We start from the raw sequence: 25,466 nt of genomic DNA, 5'->3' as shown, positions 1-25,466 counted from the left end.
TAACTAGCTATAGTAAATAAGAAGGGGGGAATAACCCCAAAACTTCAGCTGCCATTTATTAAACAGGCTGTAATTTTTTTTAATATTTATTTTTTGGTTGTAGTTGGACACAATACCTTGATTTTATTTATTTATATGATGTGTTGAGAATTGAACCCAGGGCCTCCCAAGTGCTAGGTGAACACTCTACCACTGAGCCACTACCCCAGCCCCCAGGCTGTACTTTTGAAAAAGACTTTTTGGTTCTTTTTAGTTATATATGATGGTAAAATTCATTTTGATATAATTGTTCAAGCAAGGAATATATGTTATTCTAGGGCTGGGGTCGTGGGTCAGTGGTGGAGTGCTTGCCTAGCATGTGTGAGGCACTGGGTTCCATTCTCATCACTACATAAAAAAATAAAGATATCATGTCCATCTACAACTAAAAATGTTTAAAAAATATATATCATTCTACTTAGGACTCCATTCTTATGAATGTACATAATGGTGGGATTCACTATGGCATATTCATATAAGTACATGGGAAAATAATTTTGGATTCATTCCACTGTCTTTCCTTTTCCTATCCCCCAACCCTTCCCTTCATTCCCCTTTGTCTAATCTACTCAGAATCTATTCTTCCCCTCTCCTGCCTTATTGTGGATTAGCGTCCCTATATCAGCAAAAACATATGACCTTAGATTTTTAGGGACTGGCTTATTTCCCTTAGCATGATAGTCTCCAGGTCCATCTATTTACTTGCAAAAGCCATAAAGTCAATTCTTCTTTATGGCTGCGTAATATTCTATTGTGTATATACACCACATTTTCCCAATCATAACAGATTGTACTTTACATGAATTTCAGAATAAGGAAGTGCAGTTAAAAAAAAAAATAGGCAAACTGCCTTAGATCACAAAGCTCTGAGGGTAGAGTTGGGATTCCAGCCAAGCCTGTCTAATGAAAATGTAAGATCTCTACTAGCTGTAGAGAATGTTTCCTATTTAATAGTGCATCTGCAATGGTTGATTATCTTCCTAATAATATATGCTCATGAAGTAATCACCTTCCTATTCAGCATGTTGTTTTATTATTTTCCTTATGTGTTCTTATATTTTAAAAGAGTAGGCTGCCAGGCACAGTGGCACGTGACAGCTATACCAGAGAGGCTGAGGCAGGAGGGTTTCAAATTCGAGGTCAGCCATGGCAACTTGGCTAGACCCTAAATCAAAATAAAAAATAAGAAGGATGTCATAAAGATGAATGAAATTATGTCATTCACTGGATGGAACTATAGAACATCATGCTAAGTAAAATAAATCAAACTCAGAAGGTCAGGATCCATATGTTTTTTATGATTTGAAGATGAGGGGCCCCCAAAAGCTCATTCATGAGACAATGAAAGAATGTTCGTCCCACTCAGTCAAAAGTCAAAGGTAGACCTGTTAGGACTCTCTGGAAACCTCCCTGGAGGGCAAGAGGGGCACTCTGGCCTTCTGAGAAGACCCACTGTCTCCATTGAGAAGGTCCCTTTTTCTATCCCCTTCTAACAAATTTATGCCTGGTACTCTGAGCCACATGTCTGAAATCTGTGTGTCATGATTCAAGAGCTGGTGAGGGGACCTCTGTGCGGCCTGTTTTGCAGCAGGCCCTTGCCCCCAAACACATGTATGGATACGGCGTAATGAATCCCACTATTATGTATAGTTATAATGCTTAAATATAAAACACATAATAAAAAGTGCAGGGAATGCAGCCCAGTGGTAGAGCACCACTGGGTTCAATCCCCAGTGTTGGAGGCAGGGTGAGCAGAATGAGAAGGTTAATGAAGAAGTAATAAACCAAATTTTCCACCACCAACTGAAGCATCTCACAGACCTGAGACTCCCTATTTTAGTATTTTCATATTATCTGAAGAGCTGAAACAAACGAATGGGTAGACTAGTCCAAGTCACTGTCTCCCAGGTAGGATGGTCGTTGGGCACAAACACGTGGGATGCCCAGTCTGATTCTTATCAGCTGTTTCTTGGTGGTGCATCCTTTGCACAAAACCCCCGCAAGATGCTTTTAGAGCCATGATACAATAAGCTGGAATCAGACTCTGCCATCTCCTGTCTTTGCCACCACGGGCAAAGGTCCTGTTTCCTCGTTTGCAGAAAACAGGATGACCACGCCCCACCTCGCAGGGTCGTCCTAAAGGGTTAATGAAATCCTACGTGCCAGGACCGGGAGCACTGGCGGGGAATAACGGACTGGGGCGGAGTGGGGCGGGGTAGGGCGGGGAAGGACTGGGTAGGGTTGTGTCAGGCCCCGCCGGGTCTCAGCTCGGCTCCGCGAACTTCCACGCAGCCCGCCCGCAGGCAGCCGATTTGCTTTCCAGCCGTCAGGACTCTGTAGACTGACCCGGCCTCCTAGGGGTGGCGCGCCCTGAAGCTTTGGGATCTTCCCGCGTACTGCGGCGCGCTCCGCCCCGGAAACACGTCTCCAGCGCCTTGGCGCGCTTTTGAAAGAGTGTATATTTCGTGTCCGTTTGGCCGGCTTCTGCTGCTTGAGTGTCTAGTTCTTGCCCGTCGCACCCGCCCCCGCCCCCGCGACCCTGGTGCTCGGCCTTCCCCTCGCCGCGCCGCGATGAGGACACGCGAGGAGGTGGACGCGACGCTGCAGGTCGCCAAGCTGAACGCCGCCGAGCTGCTGCCCACCGTGCACTGCCTGGGCTTCGGCCTGGGGGCCAGCGGCGCGGCCGCCGGCGACTTCTGCCTGCTGGAACTGGAGCCCGCGCTGTGCCAGCAGCTGGAGGCCGGACACAGGTGAGCCGGGGGGCCGGGGGCCGGGGTCCCAGGACGCCCCGCAGCGGAGCCCGCCTGCGGCCAGCTGCCTTCTGATTGTTTTTCACCCGGAAATTCAGGCGGAGCAATCTGGGCCGGAGAAGTGCCAGAGGCTCACAGCCAGCTGGTGGCCTGATATCCCGCGTGCTGCCAACTCCCGAGAAGGATCCCCAGCCCCTGCATGGCCCTGCAGTTAGCTGGGCTGAGGTGATAAATAGGACTGGGTCAGCCGAACCTGGAGGCCTGTGTCAGCGGAATTGTCGGCAACTAGAACCCCACTAAAAATTTGAAGACATTAACAGTGATGCCAGGGACTCCACCGGAAGCTTTGTCATTCTACTTTGTTGTTGTTCTTGTTAGTTACAAACAACAGTAGAATGCATTTTGACACATCATACCTAGATGGAGTAAAACTTAGCATTTTTGTGGTTGTACATGATGTGGAGTTACACTGCTCTTGAACTCATATATTAACATAGGAAAGTCATGTTTGATACATTCTGTTGCCGTTCTACTTTAAAGTACAATGATAATATCTGATCTTTACAGACGTCTTGTTTCCCACTTATATTACTTTTACTCAAACGATGGATAGGACCTTTAGGCAATAAGTTAAAAGCCTTAATTATGGGGGGCTGGGGTTGTGGCTCAGCAGTAGAGTGTGAGGCCCTGGGTTCCATCCTCAGCACCACATAAAAAATAAATAAATAAAATAAAGGTATTATAATTTTTTTTTTTTAAAAAAAGCCTTAATTATGACTTGATAATTGAGCTAGGGCCCCAAGCAGACTTGTTTGGGGTCATTTAATGGGGACTTAAAGCTATTTCTAATTCTAGGTCAGCTGCAAATTTGCTGCCAACCTCTTGGATTAAAAAACATAGTCAGGTATTGAGAGTGTTGCTCTGTGGTACAGTGCTTGATTAACATGCAGAGGCCTTGGGTTTGCTCCCAGTACAAACAACAACAACAACAACAAAAAATAGAAGTTGGTAGTTGTGAAGGCAGCCTTGAGAAATCTAGAGAATCCTTCAATCAGTTGCTTGTCAACTTGGTGCAGTCCCAACTCCTGCAAATTGATTTTCTTTTGTGCCTCTCTTTCTCCAACATACATATTTGTAGGTTCCTTTTAGTTGGGCCCTTTGGGCTGTGTTTCAGTCTTCATATCTGACTCTTTCAAACAGTGTTCTAGTCAATTGACCAATCTGTGGTATTAATCAGAGTACTCTTAAGAGAACTGAAAGAGTTCTCTTATTAGTTTCCATTCCATCTCAGTTAATGGAGATCAAAAAGACTTCAGGTATGAGAACCTTCTCTTTATCTGGTTAAGCTGACAAACTTGTGCATTTTATTGGGGATAGTGCAATGTAGAAACAAACATTAAAGGGTAGACATTTGGGCCTATTAACTATTAGCAACAGGAATCTACCACATTCTTTTCACTTAACTGACGGCTTAGTTACAAAGACAATTGCAGTCTTCTATTTTAGATTTGTAATTATTTGTTTAAAATAAGTGAGTTGTGCACAGGAGAGTTTAATGTTCCATACACAAGGAAAACTTGAGAATCAACTCTTGTCATCTCCATCATCTGGTCTTTCCTCTTCCTCCTCCTCATCTTCATCCTTATCTTTTTGCTTTTCTTCAGCTGTGTTAAATTCCATTTCTCAGAGTCTTTCATTTGTATACATATCCTTGTCCTATTTTTCATTCAGCATACAATCTTCTTTTCATAAGGCCGAGGTTTCTTTGCCACATAGCTAATGGGTAGGCTAGGATGTTCTCCTTTGATTGCTCAGAACAAAACACCGAAAACATTTGAGTGGGCATCAAAGCAGTAGTGTGCTTATCCTAGGTAGCTTTAGAGAAATAGAGGCTTAGGTCCCATCCCAGACCTACTATATCCCAATTTGCTTTATAACCAGATTCCTATGCACATGTTTCATAAGCACAACTTTAGCCTGTTTTAGAAAGTTGTGAGACATTGACTAAAGCCTCTAGATACTTATGGTCTTCCCAGTAGCTTGCACAAAGGTGTCTTTGGGTGACATTTGGCCTTGTAGCCTTTTAGGTCTTTCTTGCCCATATTTAGTTATTGTTTTCCTTAGTGAGGCACCAGGCGCCTGTCTGGCTCTCACTTGGTCCAGTATTTGCTCTTTGGAATCCATGATTGTACCACAAGGCTGGACACAGCATCAAGGCTTAATTTTAAATTCTGCAAGCCAGAACATTCGGGAAGTGAGTTAAAATGAAGATGTCCACTGGAGTCTCAATAAACCATGTTTTCATATATATATGTATATATATACATACATACATACATACATATATATATGTATGTACGTATATATATATTGTTGATAGACCTTTTTTTGTTTTTTTATTTATATGCAGTGCTGAGAATAGGACCCAGTGCCTCACTCATGCTAGGCAAATGCTCTTCCACTGAGCCACAACCCCAGCCCTAAACCATGTATTTTCCCTCTGTTTTCCTGCAGTCTTGTGATTCGGGGAGATAAAGATGAACAAGCTGTGTTGTGCAGTAAAGACAAAACATATGACTTGAAAATAGCAGATACTTCAAATATGTTGCTTTTTATTCCTGGCTGTAAAACTCCAGACCAGCTGAAGATGGAGGAAACACAGTGTAACATTATTCACACTGAGGTACTGTTTTCTCTCCCCTCATTTATATAAATCTGAGGTTGATGACACATGTGCCAATCTTGCCTTTTATTAAAACTTTTGGCATAAAATGTATAATCGTGGGGAATTGCAGAAGTTGTGTTATGAAATTTATTTCTACTTTTTCATTTATTTTGGTACTGGGGATTTAACCCAAGGGCATTTTACCATTGAGCTATATATACCCAGCCCTTATTTTGAGACTGAGTCTCACTAAATTGCTGAAGTTGGCCTCAAGCTTGCCATTCTCCTGCCAAGGCCAAGTCGCTGGGATTTCAGGTGTGCAACATCTTGCTTGGCCCTCTGTAATGAAATTCAAAAGTTTTTCAGCATTATTATTATTATTATTATTTTGTTTGAAGTATTGTGAACTTGTCTTTAGTTTCTCAACTTAATTCTTTCTTTCTTTCTTTTCTTTCTTTCTTTTTTTTTTTTCTTTTGTGGTACTGGGGTTTGAACTCAGGGCCTCATGCATGCCTGGCAAGTGCTCTACCACTGAGCCACATTCCCCAGCCACCTAATTTGATTTTTAAGTCTCAAATTGATCTTTTTTCTTGATGTGATGATTTTGCTATTAGGTGACTCATTCAAAAAGTTTTACCTAATTTCAGTGAATTTTGTTGTGGATGTGTTTTGAAAAGAAACTCCCTCAAGTCATAACTAGTGTATGTGGAAGTAGTTACAAGGGAGAAAAGTGAAGAAAATGATTTTTTGAATGAAGTATGCTTTAAGTGTGGTTTAGTTCATTAATATCTGCAGCCAAGTATAACAAATTTTTAATTATTTTGGAGAATACTAATGGTAGTTACCAAACAAAAGTCTCCATCCTGTCTAGGTCATTACACATGTAACAATCAAAGCATAGCTCTTAATTCTTTCAGGATGACTTTAGGCCAACTATTTTCTTAAAAATAGAACTGGAGAGGAAAAAAGGGAAAATGCTGGGAAGCTTTGGTGATTCATGTGATGTTACTGGAATAGAGGAATTTCCAGTAAAATTTTTATTTTGGTTTCTGTCGGGTTACAAATCTTTCACTGTAACTAACTAGATATATTAATAGTTCATTCTTTTGTAAAAGATGTTATATTTTTCATTACTAACTTGGTTGGTTGGTGTTTTTGTGAGAACATAATATATCTACAAGTATCTTTGAGCTCTTATTTGTTGTGGGAATTATGGTTGATGAGACTGGGTAAAACTTAAAAATCCACTAACCAAAGCCATAATCCATGGTAGCTCTTCCCAGCAGAGAAATGCCTAAAAGGACTAGATGAGAATGCACATCAGCAAGGCTGGGGTTGACAAAAGGTAGTGGATACCCAGGAGTAGCAAGTAGTGTTTGGGTCTGTGGCAAATTGGACACCATAAGCCCTAAGTAGATGGATGGCCATTATTCAGTTGACTTGTAGGTAAGCAGGCCCAGCATTGTGATTTTTTTTTTCCAGTTATTCTTGAAATTTAGGTTTTGGGGATAAAATCTTCTAATTTTTTTTTATTTTTTATTGGCAACTAATTTAAACATAAGGCCAAACCTGATTCCTCTCCTGTACCACACGAAACCATATGCCAACATCTGTGCCTTGGAGATAGTCAGATGGCTGCCATTTTGAACTACGGCTAGACTCCATCTTTTTTGTTTGGCACCAACCTCTTCTTTTGAAGGCCTTAGATTCAGCAGCATCTCCTTCAGGCTGTAGCCTCATCTTGTCAGTCAAGCCTTTTCCTATTTTGAGAATAGAAGCATCCCCTGTCCTTCCATCTCAGAGTTGCAAGGCATCCTGGAGATAATCCAGTTTAGCTTTTTCTCCTTTCATGCAAACATTTATTGGGCAAACAGTGCTCGGCACTGGGCTATCCTGAAAACCTAGGGGGAAATAACATATTCATTCATCATCTAGCCTCTGTGACCTGGTTTTCTTCAAGTGATAGATCTCTGTCACAAGTCCATGCTGTAGTTTGGCTGGGCACAAAATAACCGAGCCTACACGAGGCACTTTTAGGTTCAAATAGGAAGTCCTTTATTTCCCGAGACCGCTACCCACTTGGCCCTTCCAGGAACACCACACCAACCGGAACTCCCTCCCCCAGAACTTCCTCCACCCTCCACAGGGCTCTGCTAGAACAGCAGGAGGCAGCAGGAGCCACCCTATTGCCGGAGAGCAGGGGTCCATATACAACTGAATACACAGCCTGTTTCAATCCAGCATCATCCAGTCACAGCAATTATACACAGCTTAACTTAATTTTCTTTAGCCTTTTTTAAAAAATTGTTATTATTGGTTGTTCAAAACATTACATAGCTCTTGACATATCAAATTTCATACATTTGATTCAAGTGGGTTATGAACTCCCATTTTTACCCCGTATGCAGATTGCAGAATCACATCGGTTACACATCCACTGTTTTACATATTGCCATACTAGTGTCTGTTGTATTCTGTTGCCTTTCCTATCCCCCCTCCCCTCCCCTCCCATCTTCTCTCTCTACCCCATCCACTGTAATTCATTTCTCCCCCTTGTTTTTTTTCCCCTTTCCCCTCACTTCCTTTTATATGTAATTTTGTATAACAATGAGGGTCTCCTTCCATTTCCATTCAATTTCCCTTCTCTCTCCCTTTCCCTCCCACCTCTCATCCCTGTTTAATGTTAATCTTCTTCTATGCTAAGTGAAGCTAGCCAATCCCTACAAAACAAATGCCAAATGTCTTCTTTGATATAAGGAGAACAACTAAGAACAAAGCAGGGAGGAAGAGCATGAGAAGAAGCTTAACTTAATTATCATCATCTTAATGGCTCCCTGGCGTCACCTCTCAACCACTCCTTCTGGTAATATGCCAGGTGCCATTCTGACTCTGCTGTGGCTCTCAACAAGTCCAGCAATCAAATTAGCTGTAATTCGAAATAGTAGAAATTCTTGCACTGAACAAAAGCCTCCCCAAACTGAGCAAGATAGAAGGAGGGTACCTCCTTTTCCTTTTAATATTCCTTCATTATTTGATGACTATGATAATGTTTCTATTTTCTATTTTTCAGACTATATGTTTTCATAACTATGTTTTTCATAACCATGTTCATTTTCAGTTTGCTTCTACCAGATTTGCAGAATTGTGACCATTCTGCACATTCTATTCTGGGCAGACTTTAGTTTCTAAGAGTATTCTTTTTTAAAATATTTTTTAGTTGTAGATGGATACAATACATTTATTTATTTATCTTGATGTGGTGCTGAGGATCGAACCCAGGGCCTTACACATGCTAGGTAAGCGCTCTACCATTGAGCCACAACCCCAGCCCCTCTAAGACTATTCTTGAGATGTGATGCTCAGTTATTGATTCTCAATTTGTTGGCAGCAATTTCTGAATTGGACATTGAGAAAAGATGTTTGTTAAAGATATCTATCCATCTATTTGATGCAACTGGATGGGTATCTTCCTGATAAAAAGTAGAATACTTTGGTTCCTTTTTCTTTGGTTTTGGTCAGGAAAGATGGGTTAGTTGGAATTTCTTATGAACTCTCTTTTAGAATGGACCCTAAGAGGTTATGATATGATTTCTAGATCTTTGGTTTTTCTAATAACTATTGGGAATTGAGAAGATGCAGACCTAAATTAAAGAAGCTAAAGAAACTTCTAATGGAAAATACCTATGAAGGACCCGACAGTCAAAAAGAAGAGGATTCAAATTGCTCAAAAGTAAGACTCCTGTTTTCAGTTCTTGATTTGAAATTTAGAAAACTTTTATAAGGTGCACTTCATGGTGAAATTCTTACTTTTTAAAGGTTATGAAAATTTTAAACTCATTCTGATGGGCTTAAAATGGTAACTTTTCAAGGGCCATGCCACCCTGACCATACCTGAACTTTTATGATCTTGAAAGCTAAGTAGGGTTGGGCCTGGTCAGCTCTTGAATGGGAGAACACATGGGAATACTGGGTGTTGTAGGCTTAAAATATACATATATATGTAAATAAATAAATGGTATCTCATGTGGTTTTGAAGTACATTTCCCTGATGACTAATGATACTCAGCACATTTTCATGATTTTATTTAATTTGTATATCATTTGAGAAATATATCTACTTACTTTCTTTGCCTGTGTTTTAATTATTTGTCTTTTATTTATGAACCCTTATCATATATATCATATGCAAATATTTTCTCCCATTTGGCAGGTTGTTCTTTTAATTTCTTGATTTATTTTTATTGTGGTAAAATAGATACAACATAACACTTACCATTTTAATGACTTTAAAATATAAATTCAGTAGCACTAAGTACATTCATGTTGGTGTGCAAATTAAGCACCATCTTTCTCTAGAACTTTATCATCTTCCTAATGGAGGATGTTGGGAAGATGAAACTTTGTATTCATTAAACAATGGATTCCCCAATGGATTCCTCCCTCTCCCTGAGCAATAGCAGCCACATTCTACTGTCTGTCTCTGAATTTAAGTACTTTTAATATATCATATGGATGTGGAGTCATATAATATTTGTTCTTTTGCATTGTTAGTGTCTTTTTAAAAATATATTTTAGTTGCAGATAGTCACAATAACTTTATTTTGTTTATTTATTTTTATGTGGTGCTGAGGATCAAACCCAGTGAGGCAAGCGCTCTACTGATGAGCCACAACCCAGCCCCTTGATAGTGCTTTGATACAAAAATTCATCATTTCAGTGAAGTCTGGGGATGAAGCTCAGTGGTAGAGTGCTTGCCTGGCATGCATGAGGCCCTGGGTTCAATCTCCAGCATGACAAAAAAAGAAAGAAACTGTTACCAATTTCAGTGACACGAACATTTATCTCTGTTTTCTGCTCTCTATTGATTTTGTATTATAAGCATTATTTATTAATAAAAGAAACTGGACTAGTCCATAAATATTGCCTTAATCTGTTCTACGTATTTATTTCCCAAAATTCAATGAGGAATCTAAAATATTATTCTTCAAAGCATTAAAATGTTTTTGTTTGTTTCAGTATACCACTGAAGATTTGCTTGATCGAATTCAGGCAAGTGAAGGAGAAATAATGACCCAGTTAGAAGTTTTAAATGCCTGTGAGATTGGAGGTAGCATTTTTTATTATTATCATTTTTAAAGATAGATTTGGGTATGAATCGAGAAGTTTTTGGACAGCTTCGCCCTGTTGCATGCTTGCTTATTTGTTTGTTTGTTTGTTTATTTATTTATTTATTCTGGTACCAGGGATTGAACCCAGGAGAGCTTAACAACTGAGCCACATCCCCAGCCCTTTTTATGTTTTATTTTGAGACAGGGTCTTGCTAAGTTGCTTAGGGCTTCACTAAGTTACTGAGGTTGGCTTTAAACATGTGATCCTCCTGCCTCAGCCTCTTGAATTGCTGAGGTTACAAGTGTGAGCTATTGAGCCTGGCTATTTTTTTTTTTTTTTTTGAGACAAAGTCTCACTAAGTTGCTAAGACTGGCCTTGAAATTGATATTCTCCTTCCTCAGCCTCCCAAGTAGCTGGGGTTAAATGTGTGCACCATTTCTCCTGGCGTATTTAATCTTTTGTGTTCAAATATGATAATATTAGTGACTGGGGATGTTGCTGTGTGGTAGAATGTTTGGCTAGCACGTATGAGGCGCTGTGTTTGCAACCCTAGTACCACCAAAAACTAAAAAATAAAGAAGAAGAGGAAGAAAATAGGATGGGATTTGTCTTTTTGGGTATGGGAGAGTCTATGTGTGATCATCATACAGAAGGTTACCAGTGACTTTAACCATTCCTTGTAGCCTTTTTCTTTGGTTTAAGTGGTAATAGAACAACCATGTTTGAGAAAGGGTTTGATATATCAGGCAGTCTATTATTATTTTTTTTTTAATAGGTAAGGAAACTAAGGCCTAGGACAAAGTTTAAAAAACGACTTTGTCCAAGGCTACATGTTGAGTGATAGGATATGGCAAAGAATCATGTATTTGAATTCCTAGTTTAAAATTAATTTAATAATCTCATTGTATTTACAAATTGCTTGGAGATGGGGCTGTGTTTCTTCTTTAATGTATTTCTAAGCATGTATTTATCATTTAAGCCTGTATAAAGGATACAGGAGGGCTTGATGGAGAAACCGTGCAATACCTTATCGGAGCTTCTTTTCAGCACATGGATCTGTGGTGATCCTCAGTAGATGTTTGCATGCATTCTCTTTTTTTAATTTTTAAATTATTTTTATTATTGCCTAGAGAAGCAGCTTAATTCTGTCCCCATGTGTTATGGATGAGGAAATCAGCATGTATTGGTAGATACACGATTCAATTTGCTTATAATCTTCCAAACAAGATTAACTTTTGTGAGACTGTACCCCTCAATGTGGCAAATTTTGTTGAATAAAGCAACTTCACACAACTTGGAATTAACTGGTATCACTTAGCCCTTTGTTGTGGTTTCTTGAGACTCATTCTGTCTAGAGCATCTAAAACAGTTTCTAATTAAGTATACCTGCTGCTAATTAGTATGGTGTATGGATGCCTTGAATGTTAGTTTTAAAAGGTGGGGGGTGGTGGCAAACCAAACCATTTATTCTTTTTTTTTTTTTTTTCTTTTTTGGTACTAGGAATTGAACCCAGAGAGGATTTACCACTGAGTCATATCCCCAGCCCTTTTCATTTTTTATTTTGGAATGGGTTTCAGTAAGTTGCTTAGGGCATTGCTAAGTTGCTGAGGCTGTCTTTGAACTTGTGATCCTTCTACTTCAGCTTCCAAAATCTCTGGGATTACATGGGTGTGGTACCGCACCCAGCTATAAACCATGTATCTTCTGTAGCCCTCTACATTATTCACTGATTGCATGGGAATGGATAAAATTTTGATAGAGGGATACATAGATTACTCCTAGCTCTCTCCTCTAGTTTTACATCACACAATCCATTTTTTAATGTTGCTTTTATTTTTTCAGTATAGAAATAGAAACCTTTTCTCTTGGAAATGGTGGACGGACGTGTGCTCAGTTTCTTTTTCCAGGGCTGGTGGTTGTGTTATCAATTTTAATATGGCATTTTATAGTCTTGCACAGTTACAGGGATAATGTATCTCAGTGTCCAGTGTTTATTTTCCTTTGCCCATACTGTATCAGAGTCTGCCATATCTCAATTGAGCTAAACATTTTTATGAATATGAGAATATCACTGCAAAATAGCCATGACCGGGGAATTATAACCTGGCAATGCTGCACAGCAGAGATTACCCTGTAGATTACCCTGGAATCTATGACCCTCGCTTCATTTGTTTGAAAATGTTCGCTAATGAAATGGCTATACCAGCTGTAGATTTCCTTACTTTCACAGAACAAGAAAATTATTGTGAGATAATAGAATATTAAATATCTTGGGGGCTGGGGTTGTGGCTCAGTGGTAGAGTGCTCACCTAGCATGAACGAAGCACTGGGTTCGATCCTCAGTACCACATAAATGTAAAATAAAGATATTGTGTCCATCTAAAACTAAAAAATAAATATTACAAAAAAGAATATTAAACATCTTGAAGAAGCCCAGTGTTGGTCATATAAAAAATACTATATAAAAATCGGTTGATTTTCCCCAGGACAGATTTTAAATGATTGAGAGGACTGGTGTTATAGCACAATGGTAGAGTTCTTAGCGTGTATGGAGTCCTGAGTTTAATCCCCACCAGCACAAAACCTGGGAGAAAACCATAAAAAAAAAAACATTGTTTAAAGAAAATAAGACTTTTAGTGCCTTTTTTTTTTTTTTTGCAATGGGCAAGAGAATGCTGCTGCTGTATTAACAATATGTTAGCTAATTAATTCATTTAATGTTTAATTCGTTTAAATGTTCTTTGGTAAATATAACTTTTGGAATTTTTAGGTTATTGGAGGATTCTTGACTTTGACTATGAGATGAAACTTCTGAATCATATAACTCAGCTGGTGGATTCTGAATCTTGGTCTTTTAGTAAAGTTCCTTTGAACATATGCCTTCAGGAACTTGGACCATTGGAACCAGGGTAAGTGTTTTAATTACTTGTCCCTCCAGATTTCTTTAAGGGGAAGGAAATTCTTTTCCAGAGCAAAACTAAATCCAGGGGACAGAGTATTTGTATTTCAATATAAAAATAATTTAAATATAGAACTAAAAAGGATTTGGGAAATTTGGTAACTGGCTGAATAAATTTACATCATGTTTTCTCCTTTCTATTTTGTTTTTATCTTAAAAATAGAAAGAGTTGTTATGTTTGAGCTATTTTACAGTCATAAAATTGTGCTCACATAATTCATGTAAAAATGTATTAGCCTGGGGCTTGGCATGTAGCAGCTTCCCAGTATATTTTATTTAGTTCCCAATTTAAATAAAGTCTTATTTGGCATCCAAATAATTTAGTATCTCAAATCTCAAATTTTTATCTTAGTTTCTAATTAGCAATGGGGTTTAAAATACAGTGTATAAAAATGTTGATAATTTGTCAAAGATTGTTTTAAATTTTTCAGGGAAATGATAGAACACTGTCTTAAATGTTATGGGAAGAAATATACAGAAGAAGGTAAGTTTTTAAAGTATTTTAATGGGTATTTTAACTTTTGTATGTTAAAATTTGTATACCTTTCTAAAGCATGCTGGTGTTAAAAATAATAGTGGGACTGTGGGAGGTGAGTGGAGGTGTATAATTCTTTCCTAGAAGTAGTATAGATGAAAAGAAAACATTAGTGCTACATTTAATTGTAAGTGGATAATTTGAAACTATCTTTTCCTTAGGTGAAGTTTATTTTGATTTGAGTGCTGATAAAATATGCAGAGCAACAGCACAAATGTTACTTCAGAATGCAGTGAAATTCAATCTGGCTGAGTTTCAAGAAGTGTGGCAACAGAGTGTTCCTGAAGGAATGATAACTAGGCTTGATCAGCTCAAGGTAATATCAGTCAAAGTTGCTACGTGATTCAATAGGTGATTACTTACTAGGGGAGATAGTATTTGTCTTGGATCTGAATTTGGAGTTGATTATTTTCCTAGACACCAAGGGGATTATAATGCCCATTGAATTCATCTCAGAGTCCTTTTAGAATTCCCAATACTTGATGGAGGCATAATTTTCATTTCATAACATTACCTTTTAAAAATGACTTTAAGGGTTGGGGAGCTAGCTCAATGGAAGAGCTTGTGTTAGCACTCACAAAGCCTTGAGTTTGATCCTCACCAAAAATAAATGAATCAACTAAAATGATTTTTAGTGACTTGACTAGTTCTATAGCTATCACCACAATCCAGTATTAGAACACTTCCATCACCTCCTTAATATCCCTTGGGCCCATTCATAGATAATCTCTTTTCCTACCCACTGTGTCTCATTTTATTCCATTTCTCTCCATTTCCATCACCACTGTCCTAGTTGAAACTACCAGGGTCTCCTGCATCTGTAGTAGCATCCCTCAGCAGGCTCCTGCACTTCTCATTTTCCCCACCTTCAGTCCCTTCCTGTGGTACTACTAGAATGAATTTTGTGTATGTATGGTGCTGGAATTCCAACCCAGGCCACTGAGCATGCTAATCTAGTGCTCTGCCATTGAACCACATCCCCAGGCCCTAGAATGATCTTTTAACAGTGCTAGTCAGATTAGATGAATGTCCTGCTTAAATCATTTTAATGATTGCCCATTGCACTTAAGATGTAAAATACAGACTTTGTATCTTGGCCTATAGGCCCCCTTTTTTAAAAAATACTTTTTTAGTTGTAGACAGACACAATATCTTTATTTTATTTATTTTTATGGGGTGCTGAGGATCGAACCCGGTGCCTCATGCGTTCGAGGCAAGCGCTCTACCACTGAGCCATAACCACAGCCCCTAGGCCCTTTTTGATCTGCCCAAAGCTTTATGTGTTTGCTTTCTCTCTGGCTTACCACATAACAGCCTCCTTGAAGGTTTAAAGATCATTAAAACTCTTATCTTACATTAGGACCTTCATATAAGGCTTTTGTTTTAGAATGATATTCACTCTAATTCCACCTGACCAACTCTTACTTATTTCTTTCTAAAAAAAATGCCTCCCATTTCCTCCTTCTGTAGTGCCCTGTAGTTTTTCCTTCATGACACTTACCCCTTAGCTTTGGAAAAGTGTTTAATTACATAGTTTCTCACTGTCTGCTTTGATAGCATTTTGTTTATTGTTGCTTGCCCATGTGGGGCATTCTGCCTGGGATGTAGTATATTTAATAAGTACTTGGAAAATAAATGAAAGAATTTATTCCATGTTTACAAAGTTCCTCTTATGTCTAGGTACCAAACTAGATGCTAACCACCATACAGGTGCTGAGAGCTGGCCTGGGAATTGGCAATGGTGGGGTGCACATTTCATGAGTAAATCTGTTCTTACAAACAGTGATTGTTGCCACCGAAAACGCATGCACAGAATGTATGAGAGCAAAGAAAAGGAGTTTATCAATCAGACTGGTCAATCAGATGATTGTTTGAAGTAATAGGTGCTTTACTTGCTGGGTATGGAAGGGTGAACTTTTTCTTTCTAGGTAGGAAGGGCAGAGACAGGTACCAAGAGAGTATTTTCAAAGGTATAGAAGTATAAAAATTGGGGTACCAGGCTGGGGATGTGGCTCAAGCGGTAGCGCGCTTGCCTGTCATGCGCAGGGCACTGGGTTCGATCCTCAGCACCACATAAAAATAAAATAAAGATGTTGTGTCCACCGAAAAACTAAAAATAAATATTAAAAAATTCTCTCTGTCTCTCTCTCTCTCTCTCTCTTTAAAAAAAAATTGGGGTATCGTTAGTATGGATAGTGGCTAAATGAAGGGTGCTGGCGAGATAGTTAGGGACACTATGGATTGTGTAAAAAACCCTTCAATTCTGAAAGATCTGGGGCCGTTCAGTGACATTGGTTAGAAGAGTTGCCTCATCAAGTGCTTATCAGATTTGCCTTTTGGAGAAAATATAAGTTGAGTGTCCTTACCTGAAAAGCTTGGGACCAAGTCTGTTTCAGATTTCAGGATTTTTCAGATTTTGGAATATTTGCATAAATTCTTCAGGTTGAGCATTTCTAATCCAAAATCCCAAATACTCCCAAATCCAAAATTTGAAACTTTTTGAGCATTTTTGATTAGAGATGTTCAGCCTGTACTATAACAATAAAGAAGTTAGATGGATAGAAGTTTGGATAGATTATGAAAAAGAACATTCCAAGCTTTCTGCACTTAAATACTCCTGTTTAAAAGAGTGTTGGCCAAAGAAATAGGCAATAGGGAATGGATAGAGAAATCTTGAGGCCCTAAATCTACAGGATTTGTTAACCACTTAGGTTTGGGGTTTGAACAGTAAAATCTACGATGATACCTAGGTTTCCTATTTTCCTAACACACTGGGACTATAGCAGGGTGGTGTGATAAACAACATGAGCTCCTCTGTAAATTTGGATATAAAAGTCTGGGTCTCAGACATTGGAGAGTGAGATACAAATGTTAGTCATTAGCAGGTAATGCAGGGCCACAGGTTAATATGAGGTTTCCCAGAAGAGTGACAGTGAAAGAGATAATGGGGTCAGGATAGAGGCCCAGGGAACTACCATATCAAGTAATGCAGGAAATAAGAGAGTGATGTCAGTGATGACTCTTTTATCTACTCAGTGATGACTCCTTTATCTATAAGAGTAGATAAAGGAGTCATCAACATTAACAAGAAGCAGTGGGTCAGTAAGATGAATTCAGGAAAAGAGCCCACTGGATTAGGCAAGGACAGGTCACTGGTGACCTTAATAACTAAAGCTGTCTTGGGCTAGGGATGTAGCTCAATGGTATGGTACTTGGCTAGCATGAGCAAGGCCCTGGGTTTGATCCTCAGCACTATTAAAAAGAAAAAATAACTAAAGTTACTTTAATAAATTGATGGTAGTAGAAGCTGGAATACAAGGAGAAGAGGTGACTGCTTAAAGGAACTCTTTTCATGAAAAAGACTATTATAAATCCCTGGATGGTTCATGTAAGTTTCATGTAGCTGACTTTTTAAATACTATGGGCTAAGCTAAATCTAGTGGTAAAAGAATGAGTCATGTTTGAATATTAGATCATTACTTTAACTGCCATTGTTGTTGTTGTTGTTGTTGTTGTTGTCATTTCTTATAGGGTTTAGCACTGGTGGATAGACACTCAAGACCAGAAATCATATTTATGCTGAAAGTAGATGATTTACCTGAGGGAAATCAGGAACGTTTTAATAGTCTATTTTCTCTAAGGGAGAAGTGGACAGAAGAAGACATTGCTCCATATATCCGGTAAGTAATTTATGAAAACTGGATTTTGAGGGTCATTCTTTTTACAAAGAGTGGCATAGCGTTTTAGATTTATTACCAGGACTGTTATTTTGCATTCCCTGAGAACACTGCTTCCCTCCACACTTGCTCAGGTAGTCTCCATGATTACTGGTCCTGGAGGTGGCATATGTGTTAGCTTTGTTCCTTACAACTCCTAGAACACTTCTGCTCTCCTTCCTACAAAATTACAGTTCTTTGAGGGACAGAATATATACCTCACTAAAACTCTAGTCACCTCTCTTTGCCGCCTATTTATTGCCTTACTTTTTAACATTTTGGTAGAAGCCAAACTGTGGCAGAATGTGTTAACCCTGAGTCACTGTTTAGAGGATCTCAAGCGCACGGACACTTGAGATCCACTAACACTATGGCTTCATCCCTATGTGTCACACCTAACAGATCATCTCTCTTCTGTTCACCCAGCTTAGATTCTGTGGCCAGTGTCTCTAACGCCTGCTATTTATACTCTCTCACTGTGCCCTCTCTTCCTCATACTGCTCTGGTAAAAATCTACAAAGATTTAATACAACTTTCTGCTTATTCCATGCTTATACCTGGGCAGCTAAAATTTCTCAGAGAGAACATAATGGGGCTATCACTTTCGGTTAAGAATGTAAGTAGAGTAGCTGGGATTGTAGCTCAGTGTGGTAGAGCGCTTGCCTGGCATGTGTGTTGCCCTGGATTGGATCCTCAGCACTGCATGTAAATAAATAAATAAAATAAAGGTTCATCGACAACCAAAAAAAAGGAATGTAAGTGAAACCGGATGCAGTGGCACATGCCTGTAATCCCAGCAATTTGGGAGACTGAGCCAGGAGGATTGAAAGTTCAAGGGCAGCTTCAGCAACTCAGTGAGGTCCTAAGAAACTTAGCAAGACCCTGTCTCAAAATAATAAATAAGGGGTGAGAATGTGGCTCAGTGGTAAAATTGCCCCTGGGTTTCATCCCTGGTCCCCCTCCATCTACCCCCAAAAATGTAAGAGGAACTTACCAAAGCCCCTGGCTAGGCACCATCTCTTCATTGAAATTGTTCTGCTGTTGGAACTTCAATTACATCTTTTTCTATCTCTACATACCAGCAACATCTCCTGTTTCTTCTTTGCCCTCAGCTTAGGACCTTCTTTATTTTACAATTTTTATTTTTTCATGGTATTGGGGACAGAATCCAGTGGTGCTCTACCACTGAACTACGTCCCCAACCTGTTTTTATTTTTTGAGACAGGCTCTCTGCAAGTTGTTCAGACTGGCCTCAAACTTGCTGTTCTCCTGTCTCAGCCTCTCAAGTTGCTGGGATCATAGATGTATGCCATTGTGCCTAGCTTATGACATTATTTCTTGAAGACATCAGAGCAATTAGACAGAATCACCTGTTTTAGTCAGCTTTTTTTTTTTTTTTTTTTTGCTGAGGTAACTAAAAGATCTAACCAGAACAATTGTAAAGGAGAAAAAGTTTTTTTTTGTTTTTTTTTTTTTTTTTTTAAGGGCTCATGGTTTCAGAGGTCTCTGTCTGTCTGTAGGCAGCCAGCTCCATTCCTTGGAGGTTGAAGTGAGCCTGAATATCATGGCAGAAGAGTGTGTCAGCAGGAAGTAGGGAAGTAGCTCATATGGTGATCAGAAAGCAGAGACAGACTCCACTCATCAGATACAAATATATGCCTCAAAACCATGCCCCAATTCCCTCCTCTGCCACATCATACCACTTCAGTTAGCACTCAATTAATCCCTATCAGGGAATCAATTCACTGATTAGGTTAAGGCTATAGCCCAATAATTTCTCCTCCAAACCTTCTTGCATTGTCTCACACATGAGCTTTAGTGGGACACCTCACATCCAAACCATAACACCACCTTATCCCAGTGTCAACTCTGCAAGTTCCTCATGTCTGCGCCTCTTCTTTTGCAGTCCTTCCTATGCAGTGCATGAACTGTCCCTGCTGTTAAGGGTAGTCTTTCCTCTGCAATAGATTAATTTCCTCTGTCTTCTTCAAGACATGGCTCCTTTAATTATCCCCTTTTCCCACTCTTATTATCAGTGTCTCCCTATTATTGGGATTGGATGGATCATTCCATCAGCCCAATATCTATAATATTGTCTGTATTGTCCGTCTTGAAAGAAAACACTGGCTACATACGTTCTCTTTTACAAGAAGACACCTTTTAAAAATGTGTATATTTACTCTCTGCTTTTTCATCTTCTGTTTTTTTTTTCCTTTACCCAGTGACATCTCCTGATTCCAGTGACTTCCATCTTCCTACATGCAGTGGCCAATTGTCCTTGTTTACTTGACCTCTTAGCACTGTTTGACACAGTAGGCCACTTTCCCCTTCTTGAAACATCTTGGGTTTCTCCTTTCTTCCCCAGGGCAGCTCCTTTTATAAGTCTTTTTGCTGACTTCTCCCTTTCTTCCCCATCTTTAAATTTTGAAGTGCTCTAGGACTCTATTCTTGGTTATTGTCTCTTCTGTGCATGCTTTTCCATTGGAGCCCTCATCTTGGATTTAAATTTAGTGACTTTTTCATTTTATCTTCATACTTTACCTTTTCTGTGATTGTTATATTTAGCTGCCTACTTAACATGTCCAATTGGATATCTAATAGGAATTTCATAATAGAACATTGATTCTTCCTGCCTCTACTCTTCATCTTCATCTCAGTGAGTAGCACCTCCACTCATCCATTACTCAAGCAAAAAGTCTAGAAACCATTCTTGTCCTTGCCTTCCTTCACTTTCTGGGGCAAAGTATGAGTAAATCCTGATGGTCATCTTTGAACTGGGCTCTCTCCTTCTACTTTTCTTACTTTCCCTCTCCTTTCTTTATGCTACTTATTTTGAAAAGCTTTAAGCATTCAAAAGCAGCAATATAATATAGTGAACCCTCCACATACCCCCACCCATCTTTCTTAGTCATTGACTTGTTGCTTCTATTATTTAAAACTTAGATCACGTTATGCTTTTTTTCTATTATTTAAAACTCTCTTAGGGGCTTCTTATTTATTTAGAATTAAGTCACAGCTCCCTTTCATGTCCTCATGGTTATTTATGATCTAGGCCTTTCCCCTTTCATCATGTCTTCCCTCCCTGCATTATGTTCTGGACATAATCTTCTCCTCTTTGAGGTACAGAAAAGGAAGCTCAAGTTCAAAAAGGGCAGGTAACATAGACAGGCTCACACAGGTGGCCTAGTATCTAGGTTTTCTCATTCCAGACTCTAGGGTATCACATTGCTTGGAATTCTAACCTTAGAAATTGTATGATATTATAGAAAACATGGACTCTGAAGTCATAAAGACCTGGTGGTAAAATTTGACTGTTGTTTATCATCTTTGAGCCTCTTCCTCTTATCTAATGTAGGGTTAAATAATATATCACTCTTACTTCTACTGTGAAGATTCAATAAAATAATAATGTAATGTACCCATTCAATTAAGACTTAACCAATCCCCACCCTGTTTCTCCCCGCAAAACATACCCTTATGCCTACTTGAAAGATGGATTAAGGGGAAGAAAGATAAAATAATTAGTACTTTATATTATGCTTCTTAAGATTTTCATGTTATTCATTTATTTTTTCCTTCCCACAGAGATTTGTGTGGAGAGAAGCAAACCATAGGTGCATTACTCACTAAATACTCACGTTCTTCGATGCAAAATGGAATTAAAGTTTATAATTCAAGAAGACCCATTACTTAAAATTTGAACAAGAGTTTTTTCTTTGGAACTGAATTGCTTTATAAAGTTGCTAGATATAAGAAAAAGATTCTATTATGTATTTTTATTTTGGTTTTTAAAAACCTACTCCTTGAATGCATTTTTTTGTTCTCATCTTAATGTTTTGAAACTATTACTACTTACTTTTTAAGTGTAACAGGATATTTTAATATTCTTCAGATTACATTTGTTGTATGTACTCAGTGTAAACAAGAGCACAAGAAAGTATTATTTCCTATATTTAATAGAAAAGTAATTCTGTAGTCTCTGATGTCTACATGGTTCTATTTATAGAAAGGATATTGCTTTTTGTATATAAATTTCACACCTTTAATTAGGATTTGATGTTCTCATTATTTAAAAGTTTTCTAGATAAGAAAATAAGTGTCTAGAAGAGATCTAGTCACTTACATGCTATTTCTCAATTGAGTTCTTCTCTACTTTCAACCTTTCACAGAAACAGGATGTCACTAGGTGCTATTAAGTATATTGTTAAGATTTGTGAAATTGGCTTGGTAATTGCTTCCCTGTTCACTTAGCTGGTATATACATGCACTTTAAACAAAATGGGTTTAATCCTCAATCTTATAGATCGGTTTATAATCCTGGCACAAATAAAACTCATTAGAAAACTACTGGTAATTTCTAGTTGGAGTTGGAATGCTTGATAAAATTTGTTTTTGTTTAGACCAAATTTTATTTTAGTTAATAAGCTTTCCAGTAGGACAGAAAGAAAGGATAGGCCAAGTTAAATCTGGTCCAAGGTTCGAAAAGTGTTAATACATAATTACAAGATTTAACTGTTACTGAAGTTTACCAGCTTTTTTCTCATGCATGTGAAATGTAACATGATGGCTTCAAAATATGTTTTTTTTCATAAGACGATGGAAAACCTCTGATGTTCTTGGATAGGCAGAATTAATACTGTTAAATTTGCTATACTACCAAAATTCAATGTACAGAGTCAATGCAATTCCCATCAAAATACCAATGATATTCTTCACAGAATTAGAAAAAAACTGTCCTAAGTTTCATTTGGAAGAATGGAAGTAGGTGGAACTAGAGACCATTATGGTAACAGAAATAAGTCAAACTCACAAGGTCAAGGCTTGTCTTTTGACCCAGAATAACCAAAGCAGTTCTAAACCAATAAAGCAATGCTGGAGGCTTCATAATACCTGACTTCAAAGTATGCTACAGAAATATAGTAACAAAAACTGCATTGTACTGACATAAAGACAGACACATAGACCAGTGGTACAGAATAGAAGACACAAAGACAAACTCATACAGTCATCTGATCTTTGACAAAGGTGCCAGAAACATAAACTGGAGAAAGACAGCCTTTTAAACAAATGGTACTGGGACAACTGGTTTTCCATATTAGAAGAGGCTAGACTCTTATCTCTCACCCTGCACAAAAATTAACTTAAAATGGATCAAAGACCTAGGAATTAGGCTAGACATTATGCAGTTCCTAGAAGAAAACACAGGGTCAACACTCCAATATATAGGCACAGGAAACCACTTTCTTAATAGGACCCTAAAGCTCAGGAAAGAATGACAAGAGTTAATGAGACAATATCAAATCAAAAAGCTTCTGCACCCTGGGTGCAGTGGCATACACCTCACCTGTAATCCCAGTGACTTAGGTTGGGGAAGTGGCTCAATGGTTAAGTGCCACTGGTTAGCTCTCCAGCAAATCCCCACCCTCCACCAAAAAAAAAAAAAAAAAAAAAAAAAAAAGCTGCATAGCAACAAAACCCATAAAGAATGTAAAGAGAATCTACAGAATGGGGATATCTTTAGCTACTCTTCTGACAGATTTAAGGTCCAGAATATATAAAGAACTCAAAACAACAACAACAAAAACGCCAAATAAACTAATAAATGAGCAAATGATCTTAATGTCCAACATCACTAGCAATTAGGGAAATGCAAATTAAAGCTATACTGATATTTCACCTCACACCACTCAGAATGGCAATCATCAAGAATACAAATAATAAAAGCTGGCTGGAGAGGATGTGGAGAACGTGAACACTTTTGCAATATTGTTGGGATGTAAATCAGTACACGTGCTATGGAAATCAGTCTGGAAGTTTCTCAAAGGGTTAGGAATGGAATCACCATATGATCCAGCTCTATTACTCTTTGGTATTTATCCTAAAGAATTAGAGTGGTCATACTCCATGATACATGTGTACTCATGTTTATAGCAGCATAATTCACAATAGCCAAATAATGAATGAATGAGTAGAGAAAATGTGACATACACATAATGGAGTTTTGTTCATCCATAAAGAAAAATGAAGTCATTTGCAGGAAAGTGGGTGGAACTAGAGACCATTATGGTAACAGAAATAAGTCAAACTCACAAAGTCAAGGCTTGTATGGTTCCTCTCTTATGTGAAAGCTAGAGAGGAAAAAGGAAAAGAAAGATTGGGGAAATATGCAGATCAAAGGGCGTTCAGTAGAATAAAGAGACTGGAAGAGGGAAAGAGGAAATACTGGGGAATGGTATTGATTAATTTATATTTGTGTTTATATAAGAGCATGTAAAAAAAAATCACTATTTTGCACAGCTATAATTCACCAATAAGAATATGAAAAATCTTTTTCAATACATTTTTCTGCATTTATGTGGATTATATGATTTTTATACACAAAGGCACACGCAGCATATATTGAGTCAGCAGTGCCTACTATGGACTCCGGGTTTGTCAGGCTACCTGTAGTATAGGGACATTACCTACAGTTTAAATCAGTGGGTATAAATGAGTTGAGTTTGTGGTGTCTCCACACAGCAAGCCAGAAGCACATCCCTCCTCTTGGTTTTGAGAAGCGCCCCAATTATTGGCCCCTACCCTGTTTATTCTAGGCTCTTTGCAAACCTTGTTCCCCCGCACTTCACAACCTGCGTGTGGTAGACCTTTATTTAAAAACTTTAGCCCGGAGCGATGGCGCATGCCGGTAACCCCAGCCGGTGGGGAGGCTGAGGCTGGAGGACTGCGAGTTCAAACACACCCTCAGCAACTCAGGAAGGCACTTAGCAACTCAGCAAGACCCTATCTTTAAATAAAATGCAAAATAGGGCTGGGGATGTGACTCACTGGTCGAGTGCCCCTGAGTTATATCCCCGGTACTAAGAAAAAGAGAAAAGAGAAAGGGTCGGAGATGTGGCTCAGTGGTTGAGCACCTCTGGGTTCAGTCCTCAGTACAAAAAATAATAATAATAATAATGAACTTTAATGTCTCTTCCCTAACTGCGCTTCTCCTCTCATCCATTATTTTCTCCATTCTCCTAAGTTTTAACAATCGCAAGGAAATGAGAAAATTCCCGCGTTATCGCGCAAGCACCGCCCACTGACGGGAGACTTCCGGGTCCGCCCCCGGAGGCGTCCCACTTCCGCTGACGGCAGAGGTTAAAGGCGACCGGTAGCATGTCGGCTGGCGCTCCCTTTGAGCGGTTGCAGAGAGGAGCGTCCGTGTGACAGAAGCTGGGCGCTGGAGGCTGAAAGGAGTCTAGTCTATCGGCGGAGCCCGGTCTGGGTGCCCAGGGTGTCCCGGACGCGGGGCGTGACTGTCGAGGCAGGGAAGAGCTAGGCTCCCGAGACCGGTAATGCCCCGCAGCCCCCGGGGAAGCCGGGAAGCCCAGCCCCGCGGGCCGCTATATGCCATCGACCGGTGTGGAGCCCTTCAGAATGAACAGGAAGAAAGGAGACAAGGGCTTTGAAAGCCCAAGGCCATATAAATTATAAGTATCTTTTCATTCCTCCCCCTTTTTTTCTCATTATTTAGTTTGTAATTGGTTGAAACCGACTTGGTGGGCCTTGGAAACGGTGGAAAACGAGAGTCCTCTCGCTGTGATGGAAGTGGTCTTTGTAGGGTGATCATTATGGATGGCAGTGTCAATTAGCAGATATAGTTCACCATGCAGATTTAATAAATCTTTTTCTTAAAGTGCTAAATTATTTCTG

At 39.0% G+C, this 25,466-nt stretch overlaps 2 protein-coding genes across 3 annotated transcripts in view; both read left to right on the top strand.

Annotated features, from left to right (window-relative positions):
• Positions 1-1,914: 1,914 nt before the first annotated feature.
• Dscc1 (DNA replication and sister chromatid cohesion 1) lies at positions 1,915-21,468 on the top strand. The gene is made up of 10 exons (XM_076835778.2): positions 1,915-1,947; positions 2,398-2,789; positions 5,304-5,472; positions 9,050-9,184; positions 10,471-10,561; positions 13,335-13,473; positions 13,955-14,007; positions 14,220-14,374; positions 17,590-17,738; positions 21,360-21,468. Exons 1-10 carry the CDS (start codon positions 1,915-1,917, stop codon positions 21,466-21,468), a joined length of 1,425 nt encoding a protein of 474 aa, XP_076691893.2.
• Positions 21,469-24,915: 3,447 nt separating this feature from the next.
• The window catches only part of Taf2 (TATA-box binding protein associated factor 2), a 78,404-nt gene continuing 77,853 nt past the window's right edge, over positions 24,916-25,466 (top strand). For both annotated transcript variants that reach the window (XM_076835414.2, XM_076835413.2), the window contains exon 1: positions 24,916-25,243. In XM_076835414.2, the coding sequence (XP_076691529.2) occupies positions 25,161-25,243 (83 nt within the window). In that variant the 5' untranslated portion in view covers positions 24,916-25,160. The remainder of the gene's footprint in view (positions 25,244-25,466) is intronic.

The sequence above is a fragment of the Callospermophilus lateralis genome, chromosome 16, assembly GCF_048772815.1.
Source record: "Callospermophilus lateralis isolate mCalLat2 chromosome 16, mCalLat2.hap1, whole genome shotgun sequence".
NCBI classification, from domain to species: Eukaryota; Metazoa; Chordata; class Mammalia; order Rodentia; family Sciuridae; genus Callospermophilus; species Callospermophilus lateralis.
The sequence above is the reverse complement of the archived record's forward strand: the minus strand, read 5'-3'. Positions and strand labels throughout refer to the sequence as shown.